Genomic DNA, 27,296 nt, shown 5'->3' with positions numbered 1-27,296 from the left:
CACGAGACAATGGTATCGCGATCTAGGGGAAGTCGCAGTGAAAGTGACGCCGTGATCCGTTCAGCGGGAAGACAGTGCAACGGGTGCAGCGGCACGGGACGGGAGAAGAATGCAAGATCAGTGTCCAGTTACGTGCAACAGAACGGCCCGGCCCGGCCCGGCCCGGCGACCGGGTTGGATAAACTCTCCTCGTCGGATCTACGGACGTGTGCCGCACGGAATCCTTTCACTCGCCTCTTACCTGACCATCCGTAATGCCCCCTTTCTCCGCGGTGGTCGGCGCGGCGCGGCGGCCCTTTCGGGCTGCTGCAGCTCCACGAATCAGGAACAATTACCGAGGGAAGAAAGTCGCTCGATCAAAGTCACTCTTTCTTGGCCCGGTGACTTCCATCCGAGCTCCCCGATCATTCACCTGGACAATGGCCCTTTCTGTCACCGTTCCGGCCGTCGCGTCCAGTCAAAGGATGAACACCCATCCCCCCAACAACCCTGACCGATGCACCCACATCCCGTCGAATTGCCGGCGGACCTCCTCGGCCAGTTCAATCGGGCCAGTGATTCGCCGCTGGATTCTCTCAGCCGAAAATAATCAGTCTTCGAGGACACGTCGAACCTGCTTAACCGGGCGGTAGTTCACGGTCTAATACTAACGGAAGTACGCGGAGTTTGCTTTCAGTCTTTCAGAATGCTTTGCGGGTGTTTAGGTTATTCTGTAAACCCCAGCTGTATCGTTTTCTTCGCAACCGCATAAAGGAGGTACGTTGCATTTAATGAAACATTTGACAAAGAACCTAACCAGCGGAACAAATGCTGGTTTTTGGATGGAAAATCCATTGAAACGAAGCATTACGAGATCCCGGAAAATCCGGTAGAAGAGGTCGACGTCGTAGAATCTGATCTGGCGACGCGATTATAAGTTATATCGGTCAGTGAACCGACACAGCCGACCCGCAATCGATATCCGTTCCGGTAACATAGCCTTGCATTTGTGCCGACCTTAGCCATAGCCACGGCCATCGATACCGTGCAACAGCGATTTTAGAAGAAAGGAAACGGTCAAACCCGTTCCAGTAGAATCAAAGTAACTGCTGCCATGGCAGTCGCGGCTATTATAACGGTCGAGCAGCGATCCTCCTTTCACACCGAACCGGCCAATACTCGTACTTTCATCGATGCTGCTTTTTTGGATCTACTCGCGTTTTGCCTTTTACCTCACCCAGTTTTATTTGCTTTCCTTTCTTATTGCGTGAAAGACGCCGCCGCCACTCTCACCGGGTCCAATAAACAATATCACCGAACGATGCATAACGAAAGTGTCCTGCCTCTTGAATCACGACAAAAACGCGTCGCGAGGAATATTACGTAGAACGTACAATAATCCGGAGATTCTCCGGTCGATGTTGAAATTACAAAAAATAAAATGACGTACGTGTAACTCGAAGTATCGGAAAATTCATTTTTGGCTTTTTGGCCACGTTTTGGCGATTTGGTCCACACTATGCGACAGCGCTAAACGCGGCGGAGGTTTTTCTCTCGGATCGCAAGATCGCGGGGAACGGACACGGTTGGCTTCCGAACGAGAATTTCATGTCGGTGACATCGCAAAATAGGGCAAAACGGAAGAAAGAGGACTCGCGTAGAAAAGGAAATCGCTTTCATCGCTTGCTCGATCGCGAGAGATCACGGTCGGTCCGCATGGGCGTTCACACCACGTTCACCCAGACCACGATAGTTAGCGAATACCGACGGTGCATTCCGTCAGCGTTTCTCGAGGAAGACCAACGGACGAGTTGGTACCTCCTCGCGCGAATTTCAATCGCCCGGCGAAATTTCGTTCCGAAATTATGTTCACGGAGCTGTTTGCTCTGCGTGTACATATCGTCGAATCTCTTCTACGAGACTGACGACCTGTGCAGGCATTTTTTTAGCAGGCAAGCAAATGAATTTCCAGAAAAGAGAATTACGATGGACGAGGTCGGACTGGTTGAACGAACAGGTGGAGCACCCTTCGAAGTCCTCGATCTCGGCACGGTGACACTGAAAGTTTGCTTCGCGTCTAGGATGTCGTGGAAGCACGAGTGTCGAGTTTCGTCGTATTTCCTACACGCGCGCGCGTATGATACGAGCGCGAGCATGCGAGTCCGGTTTTCAGGAGAGAGATCATCAGCCGGGGAGAGGGAGAAAGCGTATAAAAAGGAGCGGTCCATCGGCGACTATCCGCAGTATCCGTTTCTTGATCCACTGTCCCCGTCTAAGTGGTCGAAGTATGTTCTCTTGGCCCTCCGTAAGTAACCGTCGGAAGAAAAAGACTATGGGGGAGGGGAGAAAAAGAAAAAAGAAAAGAACAAACAAAAGAGCAGGGAAGAACAGGGAAGTCGATCGGGGAGATAAAGCGAACAGAGGGAAATTGCCGTTTCCCCGAGGGAAGCTCCGGTGGACCGTGACTAGAAATTACCGGTTGTACCGCGAACAATGCCGGAGAGAACAGTGTTTCGATCACCCTCGGCGTGCTTTCTTCCGTACACGCGTAGACGAGATGGCTCGTAAAACCGTTGATCCCCATTCATAATCGAGTTTTATATTCATGCGGAGTTACGGCCGCCATTGTGGACGCTTCATCACGGACATGTGATTTTTAGTAGTTCGTCGACCGACTTTTCGGTCTGTACCGCTGTGCCAGAAGTAGTTTGCGAGCGCGCCGATCCCACTCCCATTCGCGATCCCGAAAATCAATTTTTTCGTTTTGCAACGTTATTTCCGAGAAGTTGAACCGATTCGATCGAATATTTCAGGTTTTCGTGGTGTGCCTGATCGCTGAATCCGTGCTCGGTAGCATCGAGGTCGGTGATGCGGGTGGATGGCAAGGGTAAGGGATCAGCTATTCGCGAATTCGAATCGTCGCGGGGTATCGATTAATTAATTAGGCGGGTGTCTCCGTCAGGATATCTAGCGAGAGCAGCTACGGCACAGGACACGGCGTGGATTTAGGCGGACATCTATCCGGTGGTCTTCACGATGGCCTGTCCGGTTACGGGTCCTACGGGGGTGGACTCGATCACGGGTTCCACGGACACGTACAACACCATTACGCGCCTGCTGTCCCTGTGAGCGAGCACGTTGAGATCACGAAACCTGTTCCCATACCTGTTGTTAAAAATATCGGTAAGTTTTCTCACGTTCGTATCGTAAAAAGATTTCAATTAGTTTGACACCTTGTACAAAGATATAACGCGGCACGATATTCTGGAAGTTATGAATTTTCTGAGCAGATAGTTCTTTTCATATTTGAATAGGTTGATACGTTGCATTCGTGTTAAACCAACCTTACGGTACCATTAAAATCTGGCAACTACGGTGTCGGTTTCACTGAACTACCAGGAGTTAAAATCTCGAGTCTACCAGTCGCATCTGGGTCGCAAAAACCTCGATGCGGCACTTTCACGAGCCGAGTAAAACTCAATTGTATAAAAGGACAAGAATTTTTACTGGGAGATCGCACCAGGGGGTTCAAGTAAACTTCCACTTCCTCTAAATCTCTCGAGCGAACCCTACACCGTAAAGACTCCTAATCGCATAGCACTTTCCCGTAGAACTAAATGGTTTTTGGTACGAGCAGGAGTGCCGGTCGCGCAACCAGTAGCGATCCCAGTGCCGCATCCGGTGGCGGTGGGCGTACCGCAGCCGTACCCAGTCCACGTACCGGTCGCGAAGCCGGTACCGATCCCGGTGGTAAAGACCGTTGCGATCCCGGTCGAGAAGAGGGTTCCGTATCCGGTGGAGAAGATAATACCGGTCCCGGTCGAGAAGCCCGTGCCCATAACCGTGGAGAAGCACATACCCGTCCCTGTGGAAAAACCGTATCCGATCCACGTTCCGGTCTACAAGCACGTGTTCCATCGGGTCAAGTCGCATGGCCACGGATGGAGCCATTAGTTGCATCATCGACCCGCCGAGGATCCATAGTCACAGACACGAGAGACTCCGGAGAAGACGCACCGGCATGGCACCGTTCGGACTTCTGCTTGTACATTCTGCGATTACGCGCGAGAGGACTCGAAACGAACAGTTCTCCTGCCGCAAAACAGTCCGGACAAGTTCGCGGCATTTTTCGATGGAACGCTCGACGCGTCCCTAGCATAGTATTATATACACTATTTATGTCTGTTTTGTTACTCTGTGTTGCCAAATAAAGAACTTGAGTTTTTAGTTATACATCCTTTGTCTCGTTTCTCCGTCGATAGATAAGCTGCCGAAGTTAGATCATATCGGACAGGTTGAACTGTAACCGTTGTGTTATTCAGAAATCCGTAGGACGATTAAAACGTATTGCGGTAGTGCAGAGTTAACCCCCGGCCAGCGAAACCGGGTCATTCTGGCCCACATAACAGCCCTCTACCTTCCCCTTCTACGACGTAGATTAAAAATCTTCATCCGTTTTAACCAGTATTGTGCTGTTATCGTGAACACCTGGAGATCGTTTATATAAACGAATTTGAACGGTCATCGTAGACAGCGTGTTGAGTAACATTTAACGCGATTACTCGAAGCGTAAGATCGAAAGAATCGAAAGGGGGAATTGAACGATCGTATTAGCGTTAACACAGAAACTGCACGATCCAGGCATAATAGAGCAGTTCGTTCCGCGCAGATCTCCTTGAAAATCGCGGCCGAGTCACGAATTCGTGCGACCGCGTTCCAATTATCATTATTTTCTGGTAAGTTGCGGGCGAGGTGTTCTTCGCGACCAGATAGCGCCAAGATGCTTTCGTTATGCTCTCTTCACATGGCTAAATCGAGAGATACGCGCGGACTTCGCCCGTGTCCGAGGAGGTATCGGTGCACGCGATCCTATATGTCGCTTCGCGCGAACGTTTTCCATGACTTTGGAGTAGGTAACTTAATTACAGAGACCCAGCCAACAGTTCGGGAAAGTTTCCTGGACGCGGGCCGAACAGATTCTCGGACGGTGTCGAGCGAAGTTCCCTAACAAATGTGGAAGAAGCAGAATCTCGGCGACATTTAAGTCCGTTAATTACAGAATGATAGATGTTCGGGCCGCCGCGCCGGAACCGGCTCGATGATTTCATTACGCTGCAAAAACTTTGCCGGTAACTCGGCCCGCCAATCATTATTTTCTTAATGAAATTGCCTCGTCGGTTTGACTCCGAAACGAACGATTCTCGCACATTTTTAATAGAATAATCCTCGAGCGAGAAAGAATCCGGACGTCCACGTTCACTCCGCGGAATTCACTTGGACTGCGAATCAAGTTGTTCGAATCGAGAAACAAGGTATCATTTCGTTCGAGCACGGTTTCTGTAGACACTGATGATACGCCTGTCGATCATCGCGCCTCGGCGAGCGTGTCATTGTGTAAGGATATGCTTCACTCGCCGAGGAAAAATATTTCACTCGTGTATTTACCGTCGGAATGGGTTTAGTCGGAAATTGACGGTATTACGGGTTCGTTGATTAATTGTGTAATCGAATCTCGTTGCTGTTTAGATTATTTAATTTCCTTGAAATGTGTTTACACGACTGGCTAATGCGACCGATACAGCGTCGAAACGACTAATTCTAGCCGTACAGTCGGAACCAGGAAAATTGATTATTTCTGCCGTTTAACGCGAACTATTTTCACGCGTTTCAGTTAGCACGGTGTCATTAATTTCGCCTGCTCGAATTTCTACGTAATTGCAAACGAAAGTGACCGTAGTCGGTAGTTAATTGCGGCACGACTAGCGTTTTCTCATCGCGCTGGCGCGTTAAAAGAAGCATCGAGTCGTCTGATATGCGAACGGACTGTCGAGTAACGATCTTGGCAGCGGCGCCGCGCCGCACCGCGCCGCACCGCGCCGCGCGATCGATAAAGGGATCGGTGGTAGGAGCGTTCGTTGCTAACGGAAAATCGTAACCCGTAAATAAAAGTTTGCCGGGGAACGTGGGCGCACTCGTCCACGGATAGATCGGAAACAGTCCAATTCGCTGGGCCCCGTTCAGCTCACAAAAGTAGCCAATACATACATATGTCGGTGTGGCCGTTGAACGGACAGCGGCGAAACAACTGCGCCGACAGAGAGCGGCGTGGCTGACCGGACGCCAGGACCAAACTACATCGTCGACAGTGAAAGGCTCGACGGTATATTAAGACGAGCAATGAGCAAAGATGTATCAGTTGCCGAAGGAACACTCCTACGTCTAGCAGGCCGACGTAAACAGCTGTATGCGTGTAACCATGAACGGAATCGTGAGTAGCGAAATCCGAGTAGAACCGTCCAATACGTCGCTCCGACACCACCGGATCACGAAATTTCTATCAAAATCACTCTAACCGCACCAGCAATTTTTAGAGCTTTATGCGAACCTACGATCACCGTACAAATTAAAAAGCTGGGAAACTAAACGGCAATAGCGTGGTAGATCGTCTTTTGGAATTTTTGTAGGAAGCTGTTTGCAAAAGTGGTCTGTGCGTAAAAGTTAGTTTGTATCGGAACTCTGTGCATCGGTATCGAATTAGACGAGAATTGCATGTAATTCGATTGATTCGGTTGGATTCGCAACCGACCTTGATCACTTTCCACCGGCTGGTTATATTAACATTCGTCGGGATATATTATTGTGGTTGACGGTCGATTAATTGATATTCGCGGTGATGATGGGAGTGGCTCGGCGCAACGGCGCAACGGCTCTTTTCCTTGATACTTGAACTCTACCTTGCAGCTGCTGCTTTCTCTGGCGTCCTTGGCGGCGGCCGCGCCGGTGATCGTGCATCAGAACCAGAACCAGTACCATCCGCAGCTGTACGGTGGTTTCCAGCCTATAGAAAGGTCCGACCAGGAGTCTCATGGTTCTATATCGAGCGGAAGCTACGGCAGCGACTACGGCGGCGGTGATTACGGTGGCGGCGATTACGGCGGCGGTAGTTATGGGGGCAGCAGCTACGGAGGCAGCAGCTACGGGGGCGATTTCGGTGGCGGGCATGGCGGTGGTTTCGAGGGATCGGTCGGAGGACACTTAGAGGTATCCGGCGACCACTTAGGCTCGGATTACTCGTCCTTCGGGGGTGGACACGACGGCGGAGACGAGGGCGTTTCCCTGGACGGTGGCCACAGCGTGGTCCAGAGCGTTCCCGTGTCCGAGCACGTGGAAGTTACCAAGCCTGTGCCCGTTAAAGTGATTAAGCACATCGGTAAGTTTCTAATTGCTCGGCTAATGCCGTCTCCGCTTCCCTGAATCTTCTCCGCAACCAACGCGTACGCGAACATCGTTTGACACGCGATTCGAATGCGATGTACTCTATTGTAAAACATCAGAAAAGATACTATTACTAGAATACCGACATTAAAATAACGACATGCAGAAAATTAATTTGATTTTCTCCATGCGATACGCGGAATAGTGATCGTCACGCATACGCGTTATATGTCGCGAACATGTTACGCAGATAGCATCATAATTAATTTTCATATTATCCGGATTTTAAAGTTTCAAAGTCTTTTTAATAATTATTCCGCACGATAAAGGATTAATTTCGCTAAAAGCAGCACAAAGTTATAGTCGAATACTAAAAGTCTGAACATTCACGGCGGCCAAAGCTTTGCGTCCGTCGTTGGACAACATGCCGTAATGACACGTTACAGCTGCAAAGCGGCTAATTACTCGAAGCAACCGTTCAACTTTGAGAAAGTTTGAAAGCGAAAATTTCACAGAAAGTTGACGTCGAGTGACTAACAGCGAATCAAAGTCGTTAACCGCGCATTGTTGGCCTCAGAAGTGTCCGTCTGCCCTTAGCGGGGCTCGCAGATCCCACGAAATTGCTAGCTCGAAAAGCAAATTTTCTGTACTTTTGCGTTGAGAATTCTACTCGAATTTGACTGTCGAGGCATCGAGTCCCATCGAGCAAAGGGAGGAACCGAAGTAAAAATTCGACTACCGGAACCACGTCTACAATTACGGATCTTTCAGCTTCCTTTCTGAAAATTAATGTTTCAGGGGTACCAGTTCCTCAGATTTTCAAGATAGCTGTGCCCCATCCGGTGGCGGTAGGCGTTCCTCAGAGCTACCCAGTGGCGCAGCCTGTTGCAAAGCCAGTGCCTGTGCAAGTGATAAAGACAGTGGCAGTGCCGGTGGAGAAGAAGGTTCCGTTCCCAGTGGAGAAGCACATTCCAGTCCCAGTGGAGAAGCCTGTTCCGATCACTATCGAGAAACACGTGCCGGTGCCAGTCATCAAGCCGTACCCCATCAAGATCCCCGTTTACAAGACGATTTATCACCACGCGAAGAAACACTAACATCCGGTGACTGATTAGACAACGATCCATCCCATCCGACTGATGCTGAAACCACGTTCACCGTTTTTGCTCGAGGTTCTGGAACAGTCCGGAAGCGCGGAGAAAGTCCACGAAAAAGGGTCCTACCGCTTCGGTCCTGTTATCTCCGCGAAACGACTGCGTTTATTCTTTTCGCTGTACATAATTTAAGCATCGTTGTTACTGTTGTTCTGTTTTCTTTTTTTAATTAATATTTTTTATACCCGTTACTGTTCTTGTTTTACAATAAAATGCTTGAAAAACAAACAAACAAACAAACAAACAGAAAAAAAAACGTATCGCCAACGCGTCTTCCTCCGCGGTGAAAGTCACGCGAGTCCTAGCAGTTGTTTTCCTCCTCGTTATCAAGAATCCTGTTGCCGTCAATTTCTATCCGAGCAGCGCGAGCAATTAGCGTTCTCGAGAACAGTATTGTTCCCTTCCGGATCGAAGTCGATTTCGGTGCAGCAGCTATCCGCATCTACATCGGTTTCGTATTACTTTATGCGGGTATTCAATTTTGCTGAACGAGAGAAGGGATACAGCTCGGAACGATCGAATATATCTTCCGGAGAAATGCGATGTGGAACTTTCCACGTTGGACTCGAAAGATCGAATGGTTTTTCCTGTTGCTCCGTGTTAAATCGGATCCCGCCAATGTTCCCAAGCTAATGCGTCCAAGATCATAATCAAAACTTTCACCGGTATTTTCGATACGTCCAGTACAGATTCCGTGGAAAGTGAATGTTGTAGACGGACTAGTTCAAGAGTGCGGCTAGCACGATTGTCACGATCGCCCGCTGCTAATGAGCCGTGAAGACCAGGGAAGTTTGCGACCGCGACCCCAAAGACGGACAACGGATCCTTGCAACAGTTCAATTTATGGTGTAAGGTGTTGCTAGTGAGACGCTTCTCTTCGCGTCGAACATGTTAAGAAAGCAATCGCAAAAACGCGAGCAAAACTAGATGTTACATGCATATTCATGAGAATGGAAACTAGTCTCTCCGCGGCGTCTTATAATCTTGTGACTTGTTAACGTGCACTGTGTGACTCGTTTGATGTTTGCGTATCGTTTCTCGATACTTAGGGGAACCTCCATTTTTATATCTTGGCTGGTTGGAGAAGTTTTTACGCGACTTTTGCTGAACCAATGAATTGTAGACGATTTGTGATATAGACGATTAAACTAATCTTTATGCCAAACAAAATTTTCTGTACCAATTGCATGGTACCAAGTGAGAAATTGTTAAAAATTTTAGATCTTTTTGTTAGAAATTTGTGATTGGTAACTTGCAATACGTGCAAGATCGCACAGTAATTTTCGGGAATTTGCTGTTGAGTGGAGACTTTGATAGTAGTTTGAATAGTGACAAAGATTGTTCAACTCGGTAGAAACGTTTGAAGCAGCAACATTTTTCAAAAGAAAACTTACCTTCACTTTCCGCTTGTTTTCCAGTGTAAAAATATTCTAAAAGAACAACTTGGAAAAGTGAAAGTAGATGCTACACCCTTCGATATTCGCTCAAGTTACTTGGATTTATGCTTTTCAATTACAATGGTTTAAAACCCGATATTTTTCAGCCGAAGATTTAACGATGTTTTAATAGAGCCGTCAATAGTATTACTATACTATATTTCAGATATTATTACAGGATCTGTTGTATCTACCACAGGTTAACTGCAGATATAACTGCAGATATAACGGATTGTTCATAAAGTATTTAAATGATCTTATATAGATGTTTCTAACAGTTTTGAAATTTTTAATGTAGGCTGTCATAAACTTTATTAGAGCGGTAATACTATAGATAGCTCCGGTATAAAGTGACGGTTAAATGCCACTAAAGCTGTTCGTAGCGTGAATCCATATTATGCGGGAGCAGTAATAAAATCATTCGTACATATGTAAAGGATTAAATGCCATTCGTGTCAGAGTATTTATTGCACCGATTCACAATAAGTATGCCGAGATAAAATGTTCTGTTCGACGGCTCGAAATACATAAAGTCATGATTGCATTGCATATCTCGACTTTATTACAGACGAAACAAAGATTATATCGAAAATAACGTATGGTAAACGTTTTTGGCGGAGACTGATCAGAATTTGTTGGATCGTGTTTGAAATCGTTAGATAAAGCTGCGCGAATCGCACCGGAACTGGGATTAGTGAGGAGGAATTCGTGAATCAGAGAAAGTTGCAAAATAAAGTCGCGGAGCAAGATTCCCATCTTCGGCCAATTAAAATATCATCAAGGCCTTCGGGTGCATTAACCTGCACTAGGAAGCAGGAAGTAGTCGCGCGGTACTCCCACCGCGAAATTCATCTAATCCGTTGCAAGAACCTCCATTAGCGATAAGCCTATAATGGAGAGCAGAGCAATCGCCACTGGTCAATGAAAAGAAAATGAACGGGCCAAAGCGAACAAGGTTGCACGCCGAGCGCAGTTCAGGGAACAGGGAAGTGATCCCGGTTATGCAACTCTCATGGCGAGCCCACGCGCCGTTTGAAGAAACGGAGAAATGTAACCTGCATAGTGAAGGTGCTGAAAATGTTTCCACGAGATAGTGGGGTTGCGTGTCCCACGTTCCTTCTATATAAACTCACCACGCGAAGAATTCGTCTCGAGTTGATCTTTTATTCACGAAGCACTCGTATGCGCCTATCAGGGGAACAATGGAGAACCTCGTACGTGAGTCGTGTCGTCGTGAAGCTGATTAAAACGGAAGGGTTGAACCATACGAGTCCTAACTGTTTTAGCTTTGTACTTTGAGTCAGACGGGTTTTTTCGCACGTCCAAATTACAGCCTTCCATTTTTGATCACCACGTTCAGTTTATGATAGAAATTTGCTGTATACCGACCATTCTGCTTGCAAGATCCTAGTTCTGATGGTCGCCGGTTCCTGTTTGGCTGGTGAGCTAGAGTTTGGAGGTCATGGTCTGACGTTAGGCGAAATTGACGTGGGTCACGGTGGCCACGGTGGCTTCGACTTGGGCGAAATCGGTCTGGCCAGTTTGAAATTGTTCAGTTATTATAATTGCATGCACGAATCTTTAGTAACTTTAGTGGTACTTTGCATTATCAGGAGGAGATCACTCTGAGATCGAGTTCGGTCACGGAGGTGGTTATGGCCATGGAGGTGGTTATGGCCATGGAGGAGGAGGCGGACATTACATACCCGTTGTCAAATCCATTGGTGTGTAACTTTGTGCAACCAACAAATATACCGTTTGCTTCTTCTGAAAATATCCGTAAAAGTCTGATACAAGTCTTCTCAGATCTTTCGCTGCTTGACACTCGGTTCGGTTTTACACTCTACGGCATTTTTGCTACTCCTTTAGAAGGATGTTTACGATTTTATTTGATGTCGTGACGTTGAAACAGGAGTGCCAGTGCTGAAGAAATATCCGTTGGCCATTCCAAGTCTAGAGATTCAGCAAGTCCCGCAGAGCTACTCTGTTCCAATGATCGTGCAGAAGCCCGTCCCGTATCCGGTGCATAATACGAGCTTGATTACTTTACCCACAATAGATTGATTGCTTTATATATATAGGATTTCTATGTACCGTAGGTGGAGAAACAGGTGTTCACGAAGGTGGAGAAGAAGGTGCCCACGCCGGTCGAGAAGATCATCCCGGTGAAGGTCGAGAAGCCAGTTCCGTTCCACGTGGTGAAACACATTCCCGTTCCGGTGGTGAAGCACATCCCGATCAAGATCCCCGTGTACAAAACCATAGTTCACAGCCACAAGAAGCATTAGCCGTGCCGAAATTTTGTTGACTCTCACCTGTTCCCGAGAAATTGTTACGCGTTCGACTCCGTGAGTTCCTACACCAACGTTGCTTGTTAATAAATCTGGTTATTTGATTTTTTTAAAAAGAAACGCTCTCTTTCTACCCATTTCTTCCTACAATAGAAAGCACCTGACCGATTAATCCGAAACCGTATCGCAAACCGTATTACAACCAGCTGAAACAGGACCGCGGAATTGATTATACCAGCCTATTGATTGTCTAAACATTTCTTGTCGTCTCGGAAGCGGCGCCGGAGTTTAATAATTTTGCTTCTGTGAAAGTATCGAGGAAAACGTTCCTCTCGATCGCGTTCTCGAATAGGGAATCGAAGGGAACCTCGACTCCTGATAGCGCGTTGACATCGCGATTTTTGGGGCATCCCATCACCGGAATGACGGTCGGGAGAAAAGAGAACGTCCCGGTGGCGAAAGCAATCGATCGGGTACTGGTTTCCTGTGTCATTGACCTGCGAGAATTCGGCTTCGAGGACCTGTGCCGACGGCGGCAGTTGTAAAAGAGTGTATTAACGTGGGAAAGGGAGAATGTCGCTGTCGTTCGCGAAACTTTTTTACGGGTAAAAGGTAAAATAGCCTGGAGGATTGTCGAGACGGAGCTCCCTACGTAAAAGAACCAACAGGAAGCCGAATGATGAAATCGAAGTTCAAAGTCGACTTTCACTGGCGGTTTTCCGATCAGTGGTCCCGAAATCGGAAAGTAACGTTCCGTCGGATCGGCGAAGCATCACGACGGACAGGACTCGTTATCCTTTCGTCGGGTATCGGGACCAAGCCCTTCCTCATTCCCCTCGGGATCGAACCGTGAAGGAACGAGGATAGGATCAAGTTCAGAATGCGGAAAAACCGGCGGCGAAAGCGATGCACGAAGATGATCCACAGTTCCGTTGATTCCAGTAATCGGAGGATTGTAAAAGGAGGAAGAAGCAACAGCGGATCGGGACAATGCCGGCTAATGCTGAAACATATCTCTCGGCGGGAAATAATCTTCGTGCTCGCCCGCCCGTTTCCGTGTTTTTCGTTCGCATCTCATTAACGAGGAACTATGTTATCCGCGCGTACGTATCTCGTATCGGAGCAAGTTCTTAATAAGAATGGTAACGGACTTACGATCTGGCAGGAAATGTCATTCCCGACGGAACTAATTAGGCAAATTATCCAAACAACAACATTAGAGTTACGTATTATAAGGAACAAAGATACGTAATGGATACGCGTAAAGATACGTAATTAATTCCTAGCTAGAGATTATTATTACTACTCTGCGCCGAATGGTGCACAGGGTGCGACCGAATAAAGAAATAAAGGAATAACATTTTTATGTTTGACGTCTCGTTTTCGAGGCATTCGAGTTTAAAGATCCGTCGGGTTCGCCTGCTTTACTATCCACGAAGTAGAATTGGTCGGTCATGATCAGACGCGTCAAACGATTCCTATCAAATAGCGCGTGTATTCGAATCGATAACATTTCTATCACGACCGCGTAATCAGGGAATCTGATTTCTCCCGAACGATAGGAATTTCTTCGAGAACGTAAGATCTTACGTTGAATCTGCGAAATTGGCCCGAAAGAAATGCTCGGGCCAGGCAAATTTAATTGTCCATGGCAACAAGTGCGCGAGGACTATCCTAACGGTTGCTTTCGCGTGCGGCTGTGTTTAGTGTCGGTTCTTTACGATAACGGGCATGATTCAGCGTCGACTGGGCAGCGTGCACGCGTGCCTGTACTGGGACGAAAACTCAGGCGCAAAGAAATGCGCTCGCCACAGAAAAAAAAGTTCCCGGTGAAAGTAAAATCCAAAGTGGAGCTCGGCTGTCTCTGCGCGCCGTGGCGTTCCGAAGCGAGACGATACGTCTCGATTCCGTATTAAACAATCAAATGACTCGGGGACGACGCCTTTCCGTTCTACGCTAATCGATCCTTTTTACGAAACCGTGAACCCTTTGAACCGAGACACCGCGTCGATGTCGAGAGTCAACCGGGTGCTCTTTGCCAGGAACGATACCATTCTACAGTAGAAACCAGACGGAGCAACGTTCGCGAGACTGTTTCTTCGCCTCTGGGAAATAACCGAATGTTTCTCCGGCGAGTTTCCCGAGGAGAACGGATGAAACTTCCTACCACGCATACCGTGTACTTTAAAATATGTTCGATCCGTTTCCATCGTTGTTCCGTAGATTTGATCGAATCTGGATCTTTGGATCCTTGGATACCGCGAGATTCTAAAGAATAGCTTGGTTTTTATGAGAAGGCTTGAATTAAATAAACGTTGTGCACACGTTTCTGGCAAATACTGATCTGGTTAAATCTCTCGCAAGACGAGCAGTTAAATTTCTAGGAATTTAATCGTTGTATAACAGAGCCTGATAATTGATGACACTTAGCCGAGGTTTCTTAGTAATTGGACGTTTATGGGTATATTAAGTTCAGAGAATAAAACGGTGAAAGTAATCGTGTAGTAATTCTCGTACGAGCTGAGCAATCTGTTTCACCTTATCGACTATGATACGGAATTAATTTATCGGTGATCGAACGTATGTGTAATTCCGCTTTCGAAGCTTGGAAGAAAGCTTATTGTTGATCTTTCATCTTCGATTGGACACCGTAAACCTTCCCAGTTACAGATTTATGCCAATGTAGGACGACGTCGGATGAAACTGTCTCGTATTGAAATTCCCAAAAACTATTTTTCGTCCCTCTGGCAGAGCATAACCTTTTAAAGCCAACGAACGGGCATAAAGATTGAAGACCCGCTTTCACCTGATCAAAGGTGGCGGGTTGTGACCCAGCAGCATTCTGTTCGTTCCGAATCGGGAACAATGGGAGTCGTGGGTGTCCAATTGAACCCTGATCGCCGGTGGATCTGTGCAGCCATAAAAGTCTTATTCGTCCAATTTGTTAGGGTATCGTGGAGGGTCTGGGAGCATCGGGGCCGAATGATCACCTGACAAGGTTGCGTGTCACGCGTCGCGTGCCGGTAGAGAGGCCGGGAAGTCACAATAAACAGGCAAATAAACCGGGACGTTAGGTTAACGAGGCCGATCGAGCACCCTCCATCGTTTGCGTGGTCGTCGTCGTCGTCGTGAGGGTTTATTCACCGCCGTTGGTCCGGTTGAGCGAGTTTAATAAGGTGGGTCGCGAACTGCCGGTATTTACGTTTGATGGAAATGTTGTCCGTGTATATCGAGCGGCGGAAGTCCGCGCCGAGAGGCCGCTCGCCCTCGCAAACCGTACCGAAATCCGAGACAAACTTTCCACCGTGAAATGATAGCCCACGGTTGCACGGTCTCCCATCCGGAGATATTACCATATTACATACTATCCGCGTTCGCAGTTGCCATTAACTTCTGATCTCTCTCATCTCCGGGCATCTGGGATTAATATATACGCCAGCGGACAAGCAAATTGCGTCGCGATGCCACACCCGCACCCGCACCCGCACCCGCACCCGCGCCGGGAGATGTGCGACCGAATAATTAAACTCGAGGATAGGGGACCAGGGTCGAAGTAGAATTAGTGTTATTTCTTGTTTATTCATTGAATTCGTTTCTAGCCCCGTTGCCCCGACAGAGCGCAAACCTGGGAACGTGTACTCTGTTTTTTATTCCGAATCAGAAATATTGCAAGATTCTCTACATCCTTCTTCCAATCAAACGAACTATGTACAACTTGTGGTTTCACATTCAATCGTTAACAGGAAATGCTGTATTATTAAATGGTTTACAACGTATGCTGCAATATTAATGTAAGTTCCGCCGATCGTGTAACGTATCATCATGCAACAGGATAGTAAGTGATTTCACGTGGCGTGATACAAATCGTGCCAGTTTATCAATCAACTGTAGATCTTTGCAAAAATTTCGCGCTATTTCCGAAACAGAAGAGACAGAAATCGCACCGAATCGCGTGGAATTGGAAATCTGATTTGTGCTTCAACCACTGTCTTCCTCGACTCTTCGAACCTCCCATGAATATTAAAACGAAATTAGAGTAAGTGCTACGAGTACGCTCTCTTCGGATGGTCTGGCGGCTCGCGAAGAAACCGCAGCAGTTTATACTTGCCGTTAATTAAAAAATCTCGAAGAAACGATTTTATCGGGGTACGCCCAATCAATGCCGAAAAAGCTGACGGTATAGTAGAGAACGTACGCTTTCTGATCTTGTCGACGGATTCCCCGCACCGTTGTCAGGCTAAGGCAGCCCGAAATCCGCTTTTACAGGAACAAAGATCGCAGCAACCGATCGCTTTTTCGCAACAAGTCCTTTCACGAGGCGAATGCGTTCGCACTTTCATTCCATCGCTCCGAAAAATTTGATCCGCTTTGAGTGTCTTTACCGAGAGCGTTCTTCACCTTCACTTCCGGTAAGTCCGAGATTTGCACACACACCGCGCCCGAAAAAGAAATCGACTTCTTCGCCGGCATTTCTCGTTTCATCGAACCGAATCTTCTGATCGAATTGCGTGATGCGTCGCTGGTCACGATCGTTATGACTTGCATTTTTAAGGAAGAGGTTTCAGATCTCTATTTTTCGGTGCGTTTTAGGTAAAAAGTCCGGTCGCTAATGATATCCATAACCGTACCCACTTCACATTCACTTCCGGTAAATGTAGCAGCAATGTAAATTTGCGGTTGCAACTCGCTCGGTGCTTTCGATCTTCCGCTTTGCCGGTGATGTTTACGCGATCTGGCCGCTGCGTTGCACGTGCTTCGGTCTCGTGGCCGCAAGGTCGGTGCGCTCCCAATCAAGATGATTAATAAACTGCGAACACTTTCCCGTATTCTTTGGCGAGCCGGAGAACTCGTTTCCCATTCGTGGCCGGACCTGAAAAGAATATCATCGCTCAGTGGTCTTTATCGGGTCGTTTTGGAGTAATAATAACTGGAAGAAAAATCTCTGCAGACTCTAATTTATGACAATGCCCCTTTTTATATTATCAGAAAACTTGAAATTTACGTTTCTTGCATAAATGCGGATGTAATTTGCATCGTAAGTGAAACACTTTGTTCGCGAAACAAAGTTTACTTTAAGTATTATCGCCTAAAACTTTGGTGGCTGAACTTGGGTAGACGTTTTAATTCGCTGTATTGGAAAACGATGAGAATAGTTTAAAAACTGACCCATCGAAGCTAATCTTTTTACAAATATTTAAACATTGTGGAGTATGAAATACATACTTTTGTAATTTCTATTTAAGAGCTTTCCGAGTACCGAGTATGTACTTGCTCTTGCAAGTACACTGTACACTGGTCGGAAGTGGCTCGCAAGGACGATTCTTTTCCGTGTCGAGTTACCGATAATATCAGACGTGAACAGTCTTGACCCGAGCACGTCGGGCTATTCTTTCCGTCGCGTCGATCAGAAAGCGTTCGGTCGATCGGAACGCGTTACTCTAACGACGAGACACTTCCATACGTCGTGTGCTTCCCGTGTCCGCGATCGCGCGTAATCCTCGCTTCCGGCGCGCGGCGCAGCGGTTGGTTCAACGAACCGCGTGAAAAATGAAACGGGAACCTTTCATATTCATCGGCGTCGCATAGAGTTCGGCCGTAGGTTGGCGGGTGGCGAGACCCGATTCACTATATCCTGGAAGGGTCGACAGTCTAGCGGAAGGAATCAGTGAAAGGTGGTGGAATCGATGTTAGTATATAAGCTCCCTGTTCCACAACCGCAGACATTCAACGCTCGATCCTTCTGTGCGCACAATTCAGAGACACACCCAGAACCCGAAAAACCTGCAGCCATGAACCAAATCGTAAGAACCGCTTCCAACAGTCGCATGTCGCAGGAAAAGTCGGGTACCGAACCGTTCGGTGTGTTCCGGGATGTAGTGTCAATTTATCAGAAAATTGAATCGAAACGCTCGGACACTCTTGCGCTCTCGACGCTCTGTCCCCCATGTTTGCTCTTTTCTTTTTTCTTTTTTTCTCTTGTTGCTCTTCTGTTTCGCGAACGACCGAAACGCTTGATAGAGAAACGAACGATAGTGATTTACGGGTAACCATTTATCAGTCGAACGGATGATTAACGATCGAATGTTTACAGATTGCTTTTGTTGGTCTCGCGGCGCTCGTAGGCGTGGCTTGTGCGAGCCATCTGGACGAGGATCACGGACACTCGACCTACGAGGAAAAATCCCAGCCTGTGGAGATACCGATCTATAAGAAATATGGTGAACATTTTCAATCGTCCACGCGATCATCGCCTAACCAATTACCGAATTGCGCATACGAAATACTGACCAGCGTTTCATCTGAAATTTTCAGCGATACCGATACCCCATCCGGTGCCGGTTCAGGTACCCCAGAAAATCGAGATTCCGATTCCTCAACCGCAGAACGTCCCCATCGAGATTCCTCAGCCATACCCGGTCGAGGTAATCAAACACGTCGAGATCCCCGTGGAAAAACCGGAACCTGTCGTCGTGGAGAAACACGTAAGTACTTCGACTATGTGTACAGTTGAAATCGTTGAATCATTGGGATTCCACGGTAATTTCTGATCATAAACGAACGATTGTCCTAACGAGCGACGATTACGTTTCACGCAGGTGCCGTTCGTCGTGGAGAAGCCGTACCCGGTCTACGTTGAGAAAAAGTTCCCCATCCCGGTCGCGAAGCCGTACCCGGTCCACGTACCGATCTACAAGCACGTGTTCCATTACTCCTCGAAGGGAAAAGGATGGCACTAAACTCTCCCACGACGACAACGCGTCAGACGTCCAGGAACCGTTTTCGTTTCTCGCCGGACTGGCCGTGATTGACCTGGGAACGAGAATTATTTAATTATCGAACGATCGCCGACATTATCATCGATCGTTGCCAATGCTGTTGTTAATATTGTAATTTTATACACTCGTTAAGTTTTTTCGTACCTAGATGATCGCGTTCTGTTTGTTTTGTTAATAAATGGTTTGCAAAAAGAAAAAAGAAACCAGAAAAAGTGAAACAGGACTGGTGTTGTGCGAGGCGGGACTGGTTGTTTAACGAAACACCGCTCGCGTGCGTACAACGCGCGCGCGCGCGAATAATTCAATTATAGGATCGCGGAAGATAATCCTGACGCGAAGCACCGGATACTTGGTCGAGATCCTCTTCCTGCTCGTTATCGGGACAATGGGGAAGCGCGTAACCTTTCCTCTCCGCGTCCTCGTCATCCGGTCGCGTTACCGACCCGAGCTGGACAGAAACCAGCTACCGGATCAGCCATTCCGATCCCGTTCTTGATTCGCCATAATGAGCCTGAGACAGCCGAGTAAGCGTTCCTGCATCGAAACCACTTTTACTCGGGGGATACACTTTCACTGTTCCGCTCGCCGATACGTACGCGGCCGTCGTGCACGACTCAAATCTTCCGAGAGAACTTCTCTCCTACGACCACACCCGCTCTACGACTGGCTGCACCTTCCTCCCGGTGACGTTCTAACGCGAACACGATTCTACAAGTATATGTACACAGGGTATCCCATTTCAAGCGAACCACTCGAACACCTCCGAAATTATTCATGATATCGAAAAATGTTTCAAACGAAAGCTACAGTCGGTCCCATAATTGACGGCTCACGCTTGAAATCGGAATAACATTTTTACAAATCGACCAAATCGCCTCAGTTTTTCCGAGAAGCTAGAGATATTCGAATGATTCGCTTTAAATGGGACATCCTGTATACACATGCACGGTTGTTGTTGTTCGAGCACTTGACGGCCTCCGGCAATGCATTCGAAAGACCATCGGATAGAATGCGTTTCCACGTGTCCGGGAGAACGGGTGTTCGAAAGTTCGATTCGCGGCAAGATGATCGATGCAGATTCGGTGTACCTTGGAAATTCTAGACTCTGGTGTCGTCTAGGCGTCCGTGAGGATCTACGGAGACATTAACACGTTACAAAGACATTACAAATTTTTATGGCTGTACATTCGTTTCTTAGCACGTTGAAGCACGATTCGCCATAGTCATATCATCCAAATATAGCTGTAATTACTGAAAAAGAAAGGAGACTCGTATTTCGCAAGAAAAGAAGCTTCGTAACTCTAATTTCTCTTGTTATTAGCGCCGATAGCATCTATGGAAAAAGCAATCTCGCACATTTGTGAAACGTAGGTTATTGTACTCGTTAACGATTACTTCAATCAACAGAATCACCCTAACATTATAACGTTACATTCTCTCTGCTGATTCTGGACTCGTGTACAAATAGATGAGCGGATAAGAAAACGACGGTGCAAGAAACAAATATACTACAATGAACGGTTGATTAAATTATTTTCATTTTATTATGGGTTCAACGCGAAAGCTGCACTTCCCGAGGCTCGCGTGTCGGCGGAGATGGGAACGCCTCGACTTGTAGTCAAGCGGGCTGACAGTAATTTACAAATTGCTAAACCAGCCAAGTAGACCACGACCAAGCAGCGTCCGCTTCGGTCGATCGATCCTCGATCCCGTACAACGAGGATCATTGCGCGCGTAGTCGATTACCGAAAATATTTACCGCGCCCTCGGGACTGGGTTAGGGGTGTCAGCTCGGGCAACGGGTAACGAGTCGCGTAATCGCTCAACCAAAGGATCATTGAAACGGACTGTCGCGGATTTTCTTTCCGCGGTTGTTCGTCGAACAATGTTTCGTTCGCTCTCGATCATGGTGAAAATCGAAAGTGACCGCTGTATTTGGCGTCCGTGGGAGCGGTGCTCTCGAATTTCTCAAATATCGTTCCGATATTACGTCGATCGCCGGCTAATCGTTCCAGGCCAGCTCGATTCCAATTAAATCGGAAAACCGCCGCGCCGCATCGGGCTCCCGAGGATCCAGCGTTCGCGTTCGAGAAAAACCACTTCGTGGAAATTGCTAGACGCGAAACATTTCGGTTCGTTGATCTTCGCCGGATTATGCAGATCCGTTTCGAGAAAGGTAGGAGTTTGCCGTGTGTGCGTACCCGGGCCCGTTCGTTGTTATATCGGAGCAGACGATCACCGGGGCGATCGTGTACGCGTGCAGATTAACACGACGAGCAGAAAGAGTCAACCCAACGAAGAGAAGGGGAGAAAGTGACGTTGGTATATAAACAGTTGGCCGTGACTTTGAAAGCATCATACAGATCGTGGCGAGTTAACACTGCGGGTTCCGCCGGCTGGATTCGTTCGAGCGTGATCGTTGGGTTCGATAACAAAATCATGAGGATCATCGTGAGTTTTCGGCAAGCTTCTTCGAACTTTCCGCCTTGCTCTTGCCAAACCTCGCGGCATTTTCATTGCGTACATTTAGTTTGCTTGGGGGAAAGGATCGAAAAATCTGAAAGTCAAGTTCGATTCGAAAGGCAACAGTGTTTCCAATCCTGTTTTTCGTTACAGATTCTGGCAGCTCTGGTGGCAGTGGCGTCTGCTTCCTACGAAGAGGAGCATGGCGGTTCCACTTACCACGAGACGTCGAAGCCAGTCGAAATACCGATTTACAAAAAATACGCCATACCGATTCCACACCCTGTCCCAGTGCCAGTACCTCAGCAGATCAAGGTCCCCATCCCTCAACCGTACCAAGTTGAAGTGCCGGTGCCACATCCGGTGCCCGTGGAAGTTATCAAACATGTGGAGATCCCCGTGGAGAAGCCAGAGCCCTACGTGGTCGAGAAAAAGGTACTCGTCGTTCTAATACGTGACATTTTTTATCTTATACCGCAGTCGAATTTCAATCGTGTTGCGCGCATTCAAATTCAAAGATAAAATTAAGACATTTACGTGAAACCGAAAAAGATTCTGTCTCCCACGTATGGACCGATGTGACGGTCGAAGCGTTAAACCGTTCACACGACGAACATAGTGGCGCACTTTCCAATAACTTAAGCTACTCGAACGACATAGTTTTCGAGCACGGTGTTAACAGTAGTTGGTCTACGTGCTAGAGGTTCGCTGGAGTATCGCATTGCCGTGAAATTGTACACTCGTGCAACTCTGTTCGCATGAAATTTCGGATCACGTTACGCAGCCGTGTTACGCGGCATTATAAAAATTCGAGTGCACCGGGGACATTGAAATTACGATTGTTTCGCAGGTGCCGTACGTTGTGGAGAAACCGTACGCGGTTACAGTCGAAAAACACTACCCGGTACCGATCCCGAAACCATACCCGGTCCACGTACCCGTCTACAAACACGTATTCCACCATCAAAGCAAGGGCCACGGCTGGAAGCACTGATCCACGTTCGACAGCGATCCCGCGACACCAAACACGAAGACGTCTAGCCAAAAATCTACTTAGAGAGAAACGGCCGTTTCTTCCCGTTGTACATAGTCCGCTGTTTTATACCTAATGTATCGTTGTTTAAATAAATCGTTTCTGTTTACCTGTCCGTGGGCAATCACTGCGCGACGCAACGCAACGCAACATTCCCTTTCCAACGACGGAACGAACAGTCCGGAGCGCGGCTCGGATGATTGAACGATTTCGAAAGTGCGTCGCACGACTGCTGGTTCGTCGGAGCAACTGGCTATAAAAGTCACTTTTTCTTTGTACTACAGTATTTCTTAATTAGGTCAGTCACGCCGTACACGATTCCGCTGATCCAGAGCCCCTGCACCCCGGTGCTCGTTTTCTCCATCCGAGAATGCCATAAAATTATTTACTCTCGGCCGAAGGAAAAGTTGACGATCTTACAAATCGATGATTTCGAACCAGTCGGTCTAAAACTTAGTCTGGCATTTTTATTCGTACCGATAACTCCGAAAACTGGATGCTGGCATACGAACGAACCGATAAGTAGGTGATTATCCGATGGTTATCTCGAGACTTGCGCGTTCATGCAATTTCCAGTTTTCTGCTTCAAGGTATTTGAAAATATTTCAGTTCTTCTCCGGCGGCTCCATCATCCGACGAATCTTTTTCAAATGACAAACTGCGAATGATACATTTTTCTAGCCTAGATTAGCATATCACACTGTGCGTAGCGTGTATCTGTGCAGGGTGGACAACAGTTTCGTACAAATTCTCGACCATGATTTCCATCGAAACGCGTAGAAATGATTTCGATCGATTCTCGGTCGATCGATCACGGATTGATTTACCGTGCTCCGGCTCGAAATGGCGGCGATCACGAAGCTATTTCAAACGGGACGCGGTTTTTTCCCAAGTCCAGCGAATTTCTGAAGGCAGAACACCTGGAGGCGATCGGCCGCGTTACGAAGCTGCCCTCCGGTTTTGTCGATCCAGAAACCGGCCAACGACGGTGTGTCCGATCGACGGTGTTGCTAATGACGATCGCCTAACGACGACAACGCATATAACCCGTGGCCGATGCCCGAGGTGCAGAATTTATTCAGGAAATACCGGGGTGCGACCGGTTGCATCATAGTCCTGACCGACGACCGCTTTTTACGGCCTCTTAAGGGAATCACATTCGACTACGCCAACATGAAACCTGCCCCGTTCTACTCGGGCAAAAGTTTATAAAACCGAGGGCCACGCACGACGCGCTCCTAGTTTCGCCCGGGACCGTAGATCCGTCGTTTATCCCGGACTCATCGGTTCAGCCATCTTCGCTAATCATGTTCAGGCTACTGGTAAGCAAAACCGAAAGAGAGAATCGTCGTTTACGCGTTCTCGACCCCGCTGGATAATTAATATTCATCGGCAGAATGTTGCGCTATGTCCACACCGAAGCGGCAACGACCAATTTTTAGTCGATGTTGCATGTATCCTGAGATAGTCGCCGGTTTTACAAAAACTCGCTGCACCTTGCTTCTCCGTGGACGTAGCTTTTTCGGCTCGATCGTTAGTCGGACCACCGATATACCGACCAGAATCACTGCAATTTCAACTTTTCGTACGATCTTGGAATAAGCGGAGTATCGTAAGGGACCCGTAGAACAGAGGATCGTGTTGTCACGCGAAAAGGTCTTCTTATCTTTTACATCTATCCAAAAGAACATTCCTCTGGTAAACGAAACGGCGTCGTTTCGTACGCGCCAATCTAATAGAAACCTGTTCACCCGACGAGTGTCGGCCAATCATGGAACGATCAAACATACAGATCTATGTATTGCAAGATGTAACGGGGATTTTCGCAACTTACAGATCCCATGCCTGATATGGCTGTCCAGCGTGCGCTCGGAGATGTCGATGCACATGCCGGACGGCATGATGGAGGACCAAGCGGCCACGACAGACGCCATGATGCTGAAGCCAAAACGGGAATCCTACCATAACCCGTGTCCACCGGTGTACTCTCATCCGATCTCTTATTCGCCACCACCGCAGATTTACGTAAAACCGGTGGTGCACCCGGCTCCGATGCCGGTCTACCATCAGCCGATCCAGGTGGTACAGAAGCCTATGATCACATACGTGAAACCAGCCCCGCCGCCTGTCGTGGTCAAGCCCATAGTTCAGCCGAAGTTGGTGCTGCCGGTCTATCAAAAACCGATGATCTCGTACGCGCCGGTTTACCAGAAGCCCGTATACTACGCGCCGCCGCCTATGGTGCAGAAGGTGATGTACGAGCAGCCGAAGGTTCTGCTGAAGAAGTACGAGGTTCCCGTCACCCAGGTGATTCAGAAGCCCCAGATCAGCTACCCGGTTCAGTATCATCAACCGAAGCTGGTCCACGTGCCGGCTCCGCAGCCCAACTATGTGAAAATCGCACAGCCGATCGTTCATCCCCAACCCGTGTTCCAATCGGCGGTGAAGCCGTGGTGCCCATAGAGTCCGTGGATCGGACACGTCGCGGTGCGAGTACAGAGATCCTGGGAATCGATCGTCGAGCTTCGAACGATTTGGAAAAGCGGCAACGAACCGAGGTTCTTGCGTGAAACGTGCCTCGTCGGAATCAACCGTGTCGCGTTCATCGGCCATAATGAATCGTAGTCGTGCGTATTTTTAGCAAGGCACTCGTTTCGCAGATTGTAAAATAAAAAATGAAAGAAAACGAATGCGAGCGTTAATCTCGTTGTCGAATTCTCACACCGCCCTTCCGCTCTTTCCCGCTCTTTCAGAACTTTCCCTGTTCTACCAGGTTTAGTTGGTAGCCTCATCGAACGCGTGATTCATAAATCGTTTCTGCCGTGATAACGATCCAGTTTGCGGGCTAGGAAAGCCACGTTTGTCGGAGTAAGCGTCAGCCACTTTATCGAAAGTTCGTTTCTTTTTTAAACTTGCTGCGTTCGTTGTTTTTGAGATGCTGATTTGATTTGAACCACCTAGCTCGAACAGTTTGTAAGATATTCAAAGAAAGTCATTTGATCGCTTCAGTATTATGTCTCGATATTGCATAATTGCCACTCTCTGGTACGCACATTCGATCAATTAAGGAACGTGAGAAGTTTGGACATTTTTTCGCCTTCCCTCGCACAGGTTGATTGCGTCAAGTCAACGCCAGGAAGGGAATAGTAGGGAATTAATTACGGGTCGTCCTTTTGTGGCAAGCTTTCCAACCGATGCCCGATTATTTCAAGGAATCGTCGTTTCGCCATGCAGCCGCAACACATGGGAATTGCATAAGGCGGGGCTGGCGGGACGAAACGCTTCGCGATTTTAAAACCACCGATTTTCTTCTCTCTATGACAATCCACGAGCGTAAACGTCCAGCCAGATTTTTGCATAGACTTTCGACATGCCTCGCAATGCGTATAAAACGTATGCACGCGGGTCGATCTCGTTCAGTTAACGTCGAAGAGGATACCCTGTGCACTTTCAGCGTTCGCTATGAAATACCTTGTGAGTATCCTTCGTTGCTTTGTTCGTTATGTTATACGCTAATGTGGCATTTTTCAAACGAATCACTCCGGGTCGTCGGCCTCTAAATATATCCAAACCACTTTTGACAATACATTTTCCAATTTGTTCCTCATTCGTGTCAATTGCAGCATCGATCTAACACATAACACACTTATTCTACACTCCAGCTCTGTCTCGTGGTTGCCATCGCTTGCGAAGCGGCAAGAGTACCTAGAATAATTGACCAGGGATATTTCCAAAATTACCAAGGTGCTTTCCCAAACAATGACCCCTCTGGCTACCATAATGTCCCAGGCAATGGCGCCGGAGCTGCGTTTTTCGGAGACTATAGGAATCAGGAAGGACAGTCGGGTCTGGAAAGCGAGTTTTTCCCGAATCAAGCTTCCCTCGGCTGCAGACAGGACCTAAATCATTTGGCGGAAGGTAATTATCGATAAAATCATCAACACGCACCAACGTTACTATCGGCAACTTCTATTTTCAGTTCCTTTCGGCTACGTCGGTGCGAGCCAGGCGAATTTCCGAGCTGAAAATTACGGGCGTTCGAGCAACGATTATAACTTCCCAGCATAGAGATTCTATTAACATTGCACCGGTATCGATTCATCGTGCTTGCCGCGGGCTGCAAGCGATTCCCCGCCGCTGCTGAATCACGACTTGAACTGTACGAATATACTGCAGAAAATAAATGATCGATCGGAGACACGACAAAGTGGTAATGAGCTAGCGATCGCTTTATTTTTCCTTATTCTTTTATATCCAAGGTTAATATAATCATTTACGTAAATAACATTATTAGAATGAAAACAACGACGTGATAAACATCATGCTAGGCTCTCCCTTCGCTCTTAATTTATGTACAATGCTGTTCAGCCAGATTTTCTTATTGGACCATTCGCGCGACAGTACCCATTCGAGGCGGGAGGGAAAAAGGATTCTCGAGATGAGTACCTGCCCGATCCTGACCGAAGATATCGCGGGGATTGTTTAATACTTTTTTTGTTTTGATCGGTCCGGTTCTCTGCGCGATCGTTCTCGAACGTGAAAGCATGCTCCCTCTATTTTGTTACGCGAACGTCATGGCGATGACAGCGAAGGAATCCTCGCAGCGACGAAAAAAGAGCATTCCCCTCGGCGTTAGGCAATGGAAACATAAGACACGCGCACGCACAGTCGTTCCGGCACATTCACATCGTACGATAGAATTCGATAATAGCGTTAACAATCGAAAAATATTGAAATCGCCGAGTCGGGCGGCGCGCTAGCTACCGCACGCGACCCGGGTTCATTGTTTAGACGGCGTGATCGGTTCAAACCTATACGCACAATTATTCTTCAATCTGCCCGGAATCCGACGGCGTCGATCTCTGCCCGATGACAGAGGAATGATTCGAGGAATGATTGTAAGTATACGGGCTCCCTAAAAAATATGGGTCCGGGATTTAGCAGCGAAC

The 27,296-nt window shown here is 47.7% G+C and overlaps 5 protein-coding genes across 5 annotated transcripts; all 5 read left to right on the top strand.

Moving 5' to 3' along the window:
- The first annotated feature begins 2,247 nt into the window (after positions 1 to 2,247).
- LOC143363000 (uncharacterized) lies at positions 2,248 to 12,072 on the top strand. Its single transcript, XM_076803575.1, has 8 exons — positions 2,248 to 2,284; positions 2,793 to 2,866; positions 2,942 to 3,162; positions 3,617 to 3,932; positions 6,054 to 6,168; positions 6,721 to 7,189; positions 7,993 to 8,222; positions 11,908 to 12,072. Exons 1-8 carry the CDS (start codon positions 2,267 to 2,269, stop codon positions 12,070 to 12,072), a joined length of 1,608 nt encoding a protein of 535 aa, XP_076659690.1. The 5' UTR covers positions 2,248 to 2,266.
- A 5,304-nt stretch (positions 12,073 to 17,376) lies between these two features.
- On the top strand, positions 17,377 to 19,037 carry LOC143362785 (uncharacterized). The gene is made up of 4 exons (XM_076803220.1): positions 17,377 to 17,876; positions 18,167 to 18,293; positions 18,388 to 18,557; positions 18,672 to 19,037. Exons 1-4 carry the CDS (start codon positions 17,760 to 17,762, stop codon positions 18,810 to 18,812), a joined length of 555 nt encoding a protein of 184 aa, XP_076659335.1. The 5' UTR covers positions 17,377 to 17,759; the 3' UTR covers positions 18,813 to 19,037.
- Positions 19,038 to 21,228: 2,191 nt separating this feature from the next.
- Positions 21,229 to 22,581, top strand: LOC143362896 (uncharacterized). The gene is made up of 3 exons (XM_076803395.1): positions 21,229 to 21,302; positions 21,468 to 21,749; positions 22,165 to 22,581. Exons 1-3 carry the CDS (start codon positions 21,291 to 21,293, stop codon positions 22,306 to 22,308), a joined length of 438 nt encoding a protein of 145 aa, XP_076659510.1. The 5' UTR covers positions 21,229 to 21,290; the 3' UTR covers positions 22,309 to 22,581.
- Positions 22,582 to 22,890: 309 nt separating this feature from the next.
- Positions 22,891 to 25,069, top strand: LOC143362869 (uncharacterized). Its single transcript, XM_076803364.1, has 2 exons — positions 22,891 to 23,669; positions 24,184 to 25,069. The coding sequence occupies exons 1-2, from the start codon at positions 23,655 to 23,657 to the stop codon at positions 24,808 to 24,810; spliced, it is 642 nt and encodes a 213-aa protein (XP_076659479.1). The 5' UTR covers positions 22,891 to 23,654; the 3' UTR covers positions 24,811 to 25,069.
- A 598-nt stretch (positions 25,070 to 25,667) lies between these two features.
- On the top strand, positions 25,668 to 26,555 carry LOC143362948 (uncharacterized). The gene is made up of 3 exons (XM_076803477.1): positions 25,668 to 25,821; positions 26,010 to 26,265; positions 26,327 to 26,555. The coding sequence occupies exons 1-3, from the start codon at positions 25,810 to 25,812 to the stop codon at positions 26,413 to 26,415; spliced, it is 357 nt and encodes a 118-aa protein (XP_076659592.1). The 5' UTR covers positions 25,668 to 25,809; the 3' UTR covers positions 26,416 to 26,555.
- Positions 26,556 to 27,296: the final 741 nt, after the last annotated feature.

This window comes from Halictus rubicundus, chromosome 18, assembly GCF_050948215.1.
Source record: "Halictus rubicundus isolate RS-2024b chromosome 18, iyHalRubi1_principal, whole genome shotgun sequence".
Taxonomy (NCBI): Eukaryota; Metazoa; Arthropoda; class Insecta; order Hymenoptera; family Halictidae; genus Halictus; species Halictus rubicundus.
This window is presented reverse-complemented; position numbering and strand designations above follow the sequence as displayed.

Bases quoted from the DNA above. Each gene is read 5' to 3' on its own strand.
- LOC143363000 (XM_076803575.1), top strand. The intron at 3,163-3,616 runs GTAAGTTTTCTC...TGGTACGAGCAG, and splicing joins ACCTGTTGTTAAAAATATCG to GAGTGCCGGTCGCGCAACCA. The intron at 3,933-6,053 runs GTTGCATCATCG...TTGAACGGACAG, and splicing joins GGCCACGGATGGAGCCATTA to CGGCGAAACAACTGCGCCGA.
- LOC143362785 (XM_076803220.1), top strand. From the start codon at position 17,760: ATGTTAGTATATAAGCTCCCTGTTCCACAACCGCAGACATTCAACGCT. The intron at 18,294-18,387 runs GTGAACATTTTC...TGAAATTTTCAG, and splicing joins ACCGATCTATAAGAAATATG to CGATACCGATACCCCATCCG. The intron at 18,558-18,671 runs GTAAGTACTTCG...CGTTTCACGCAG, and splicing joins CTGTCGTCGTGGAGAAACAC to GTGCCGTTCGTCGTGGAGAA.
- LOC143362896 (XM_076803395.1), top strand. The intron at 21,750-22,164 runs GTACTCGTCGTT...ATTGTTTCGCAG, and splicing joins CCTACGTGGTCGAGAAAAAG to GTGCCGTACGTTGTGGAGAA.
- LOC143362948 (XM_076803477.1), top strand. The intron at 26,266-26,326 runs GTAATTATCGAT...TTCTATTTTCAG, and splicing joins CCTAAATCATTTGGCGGAAG to TTCCTTTCGGCTACGTCGGT.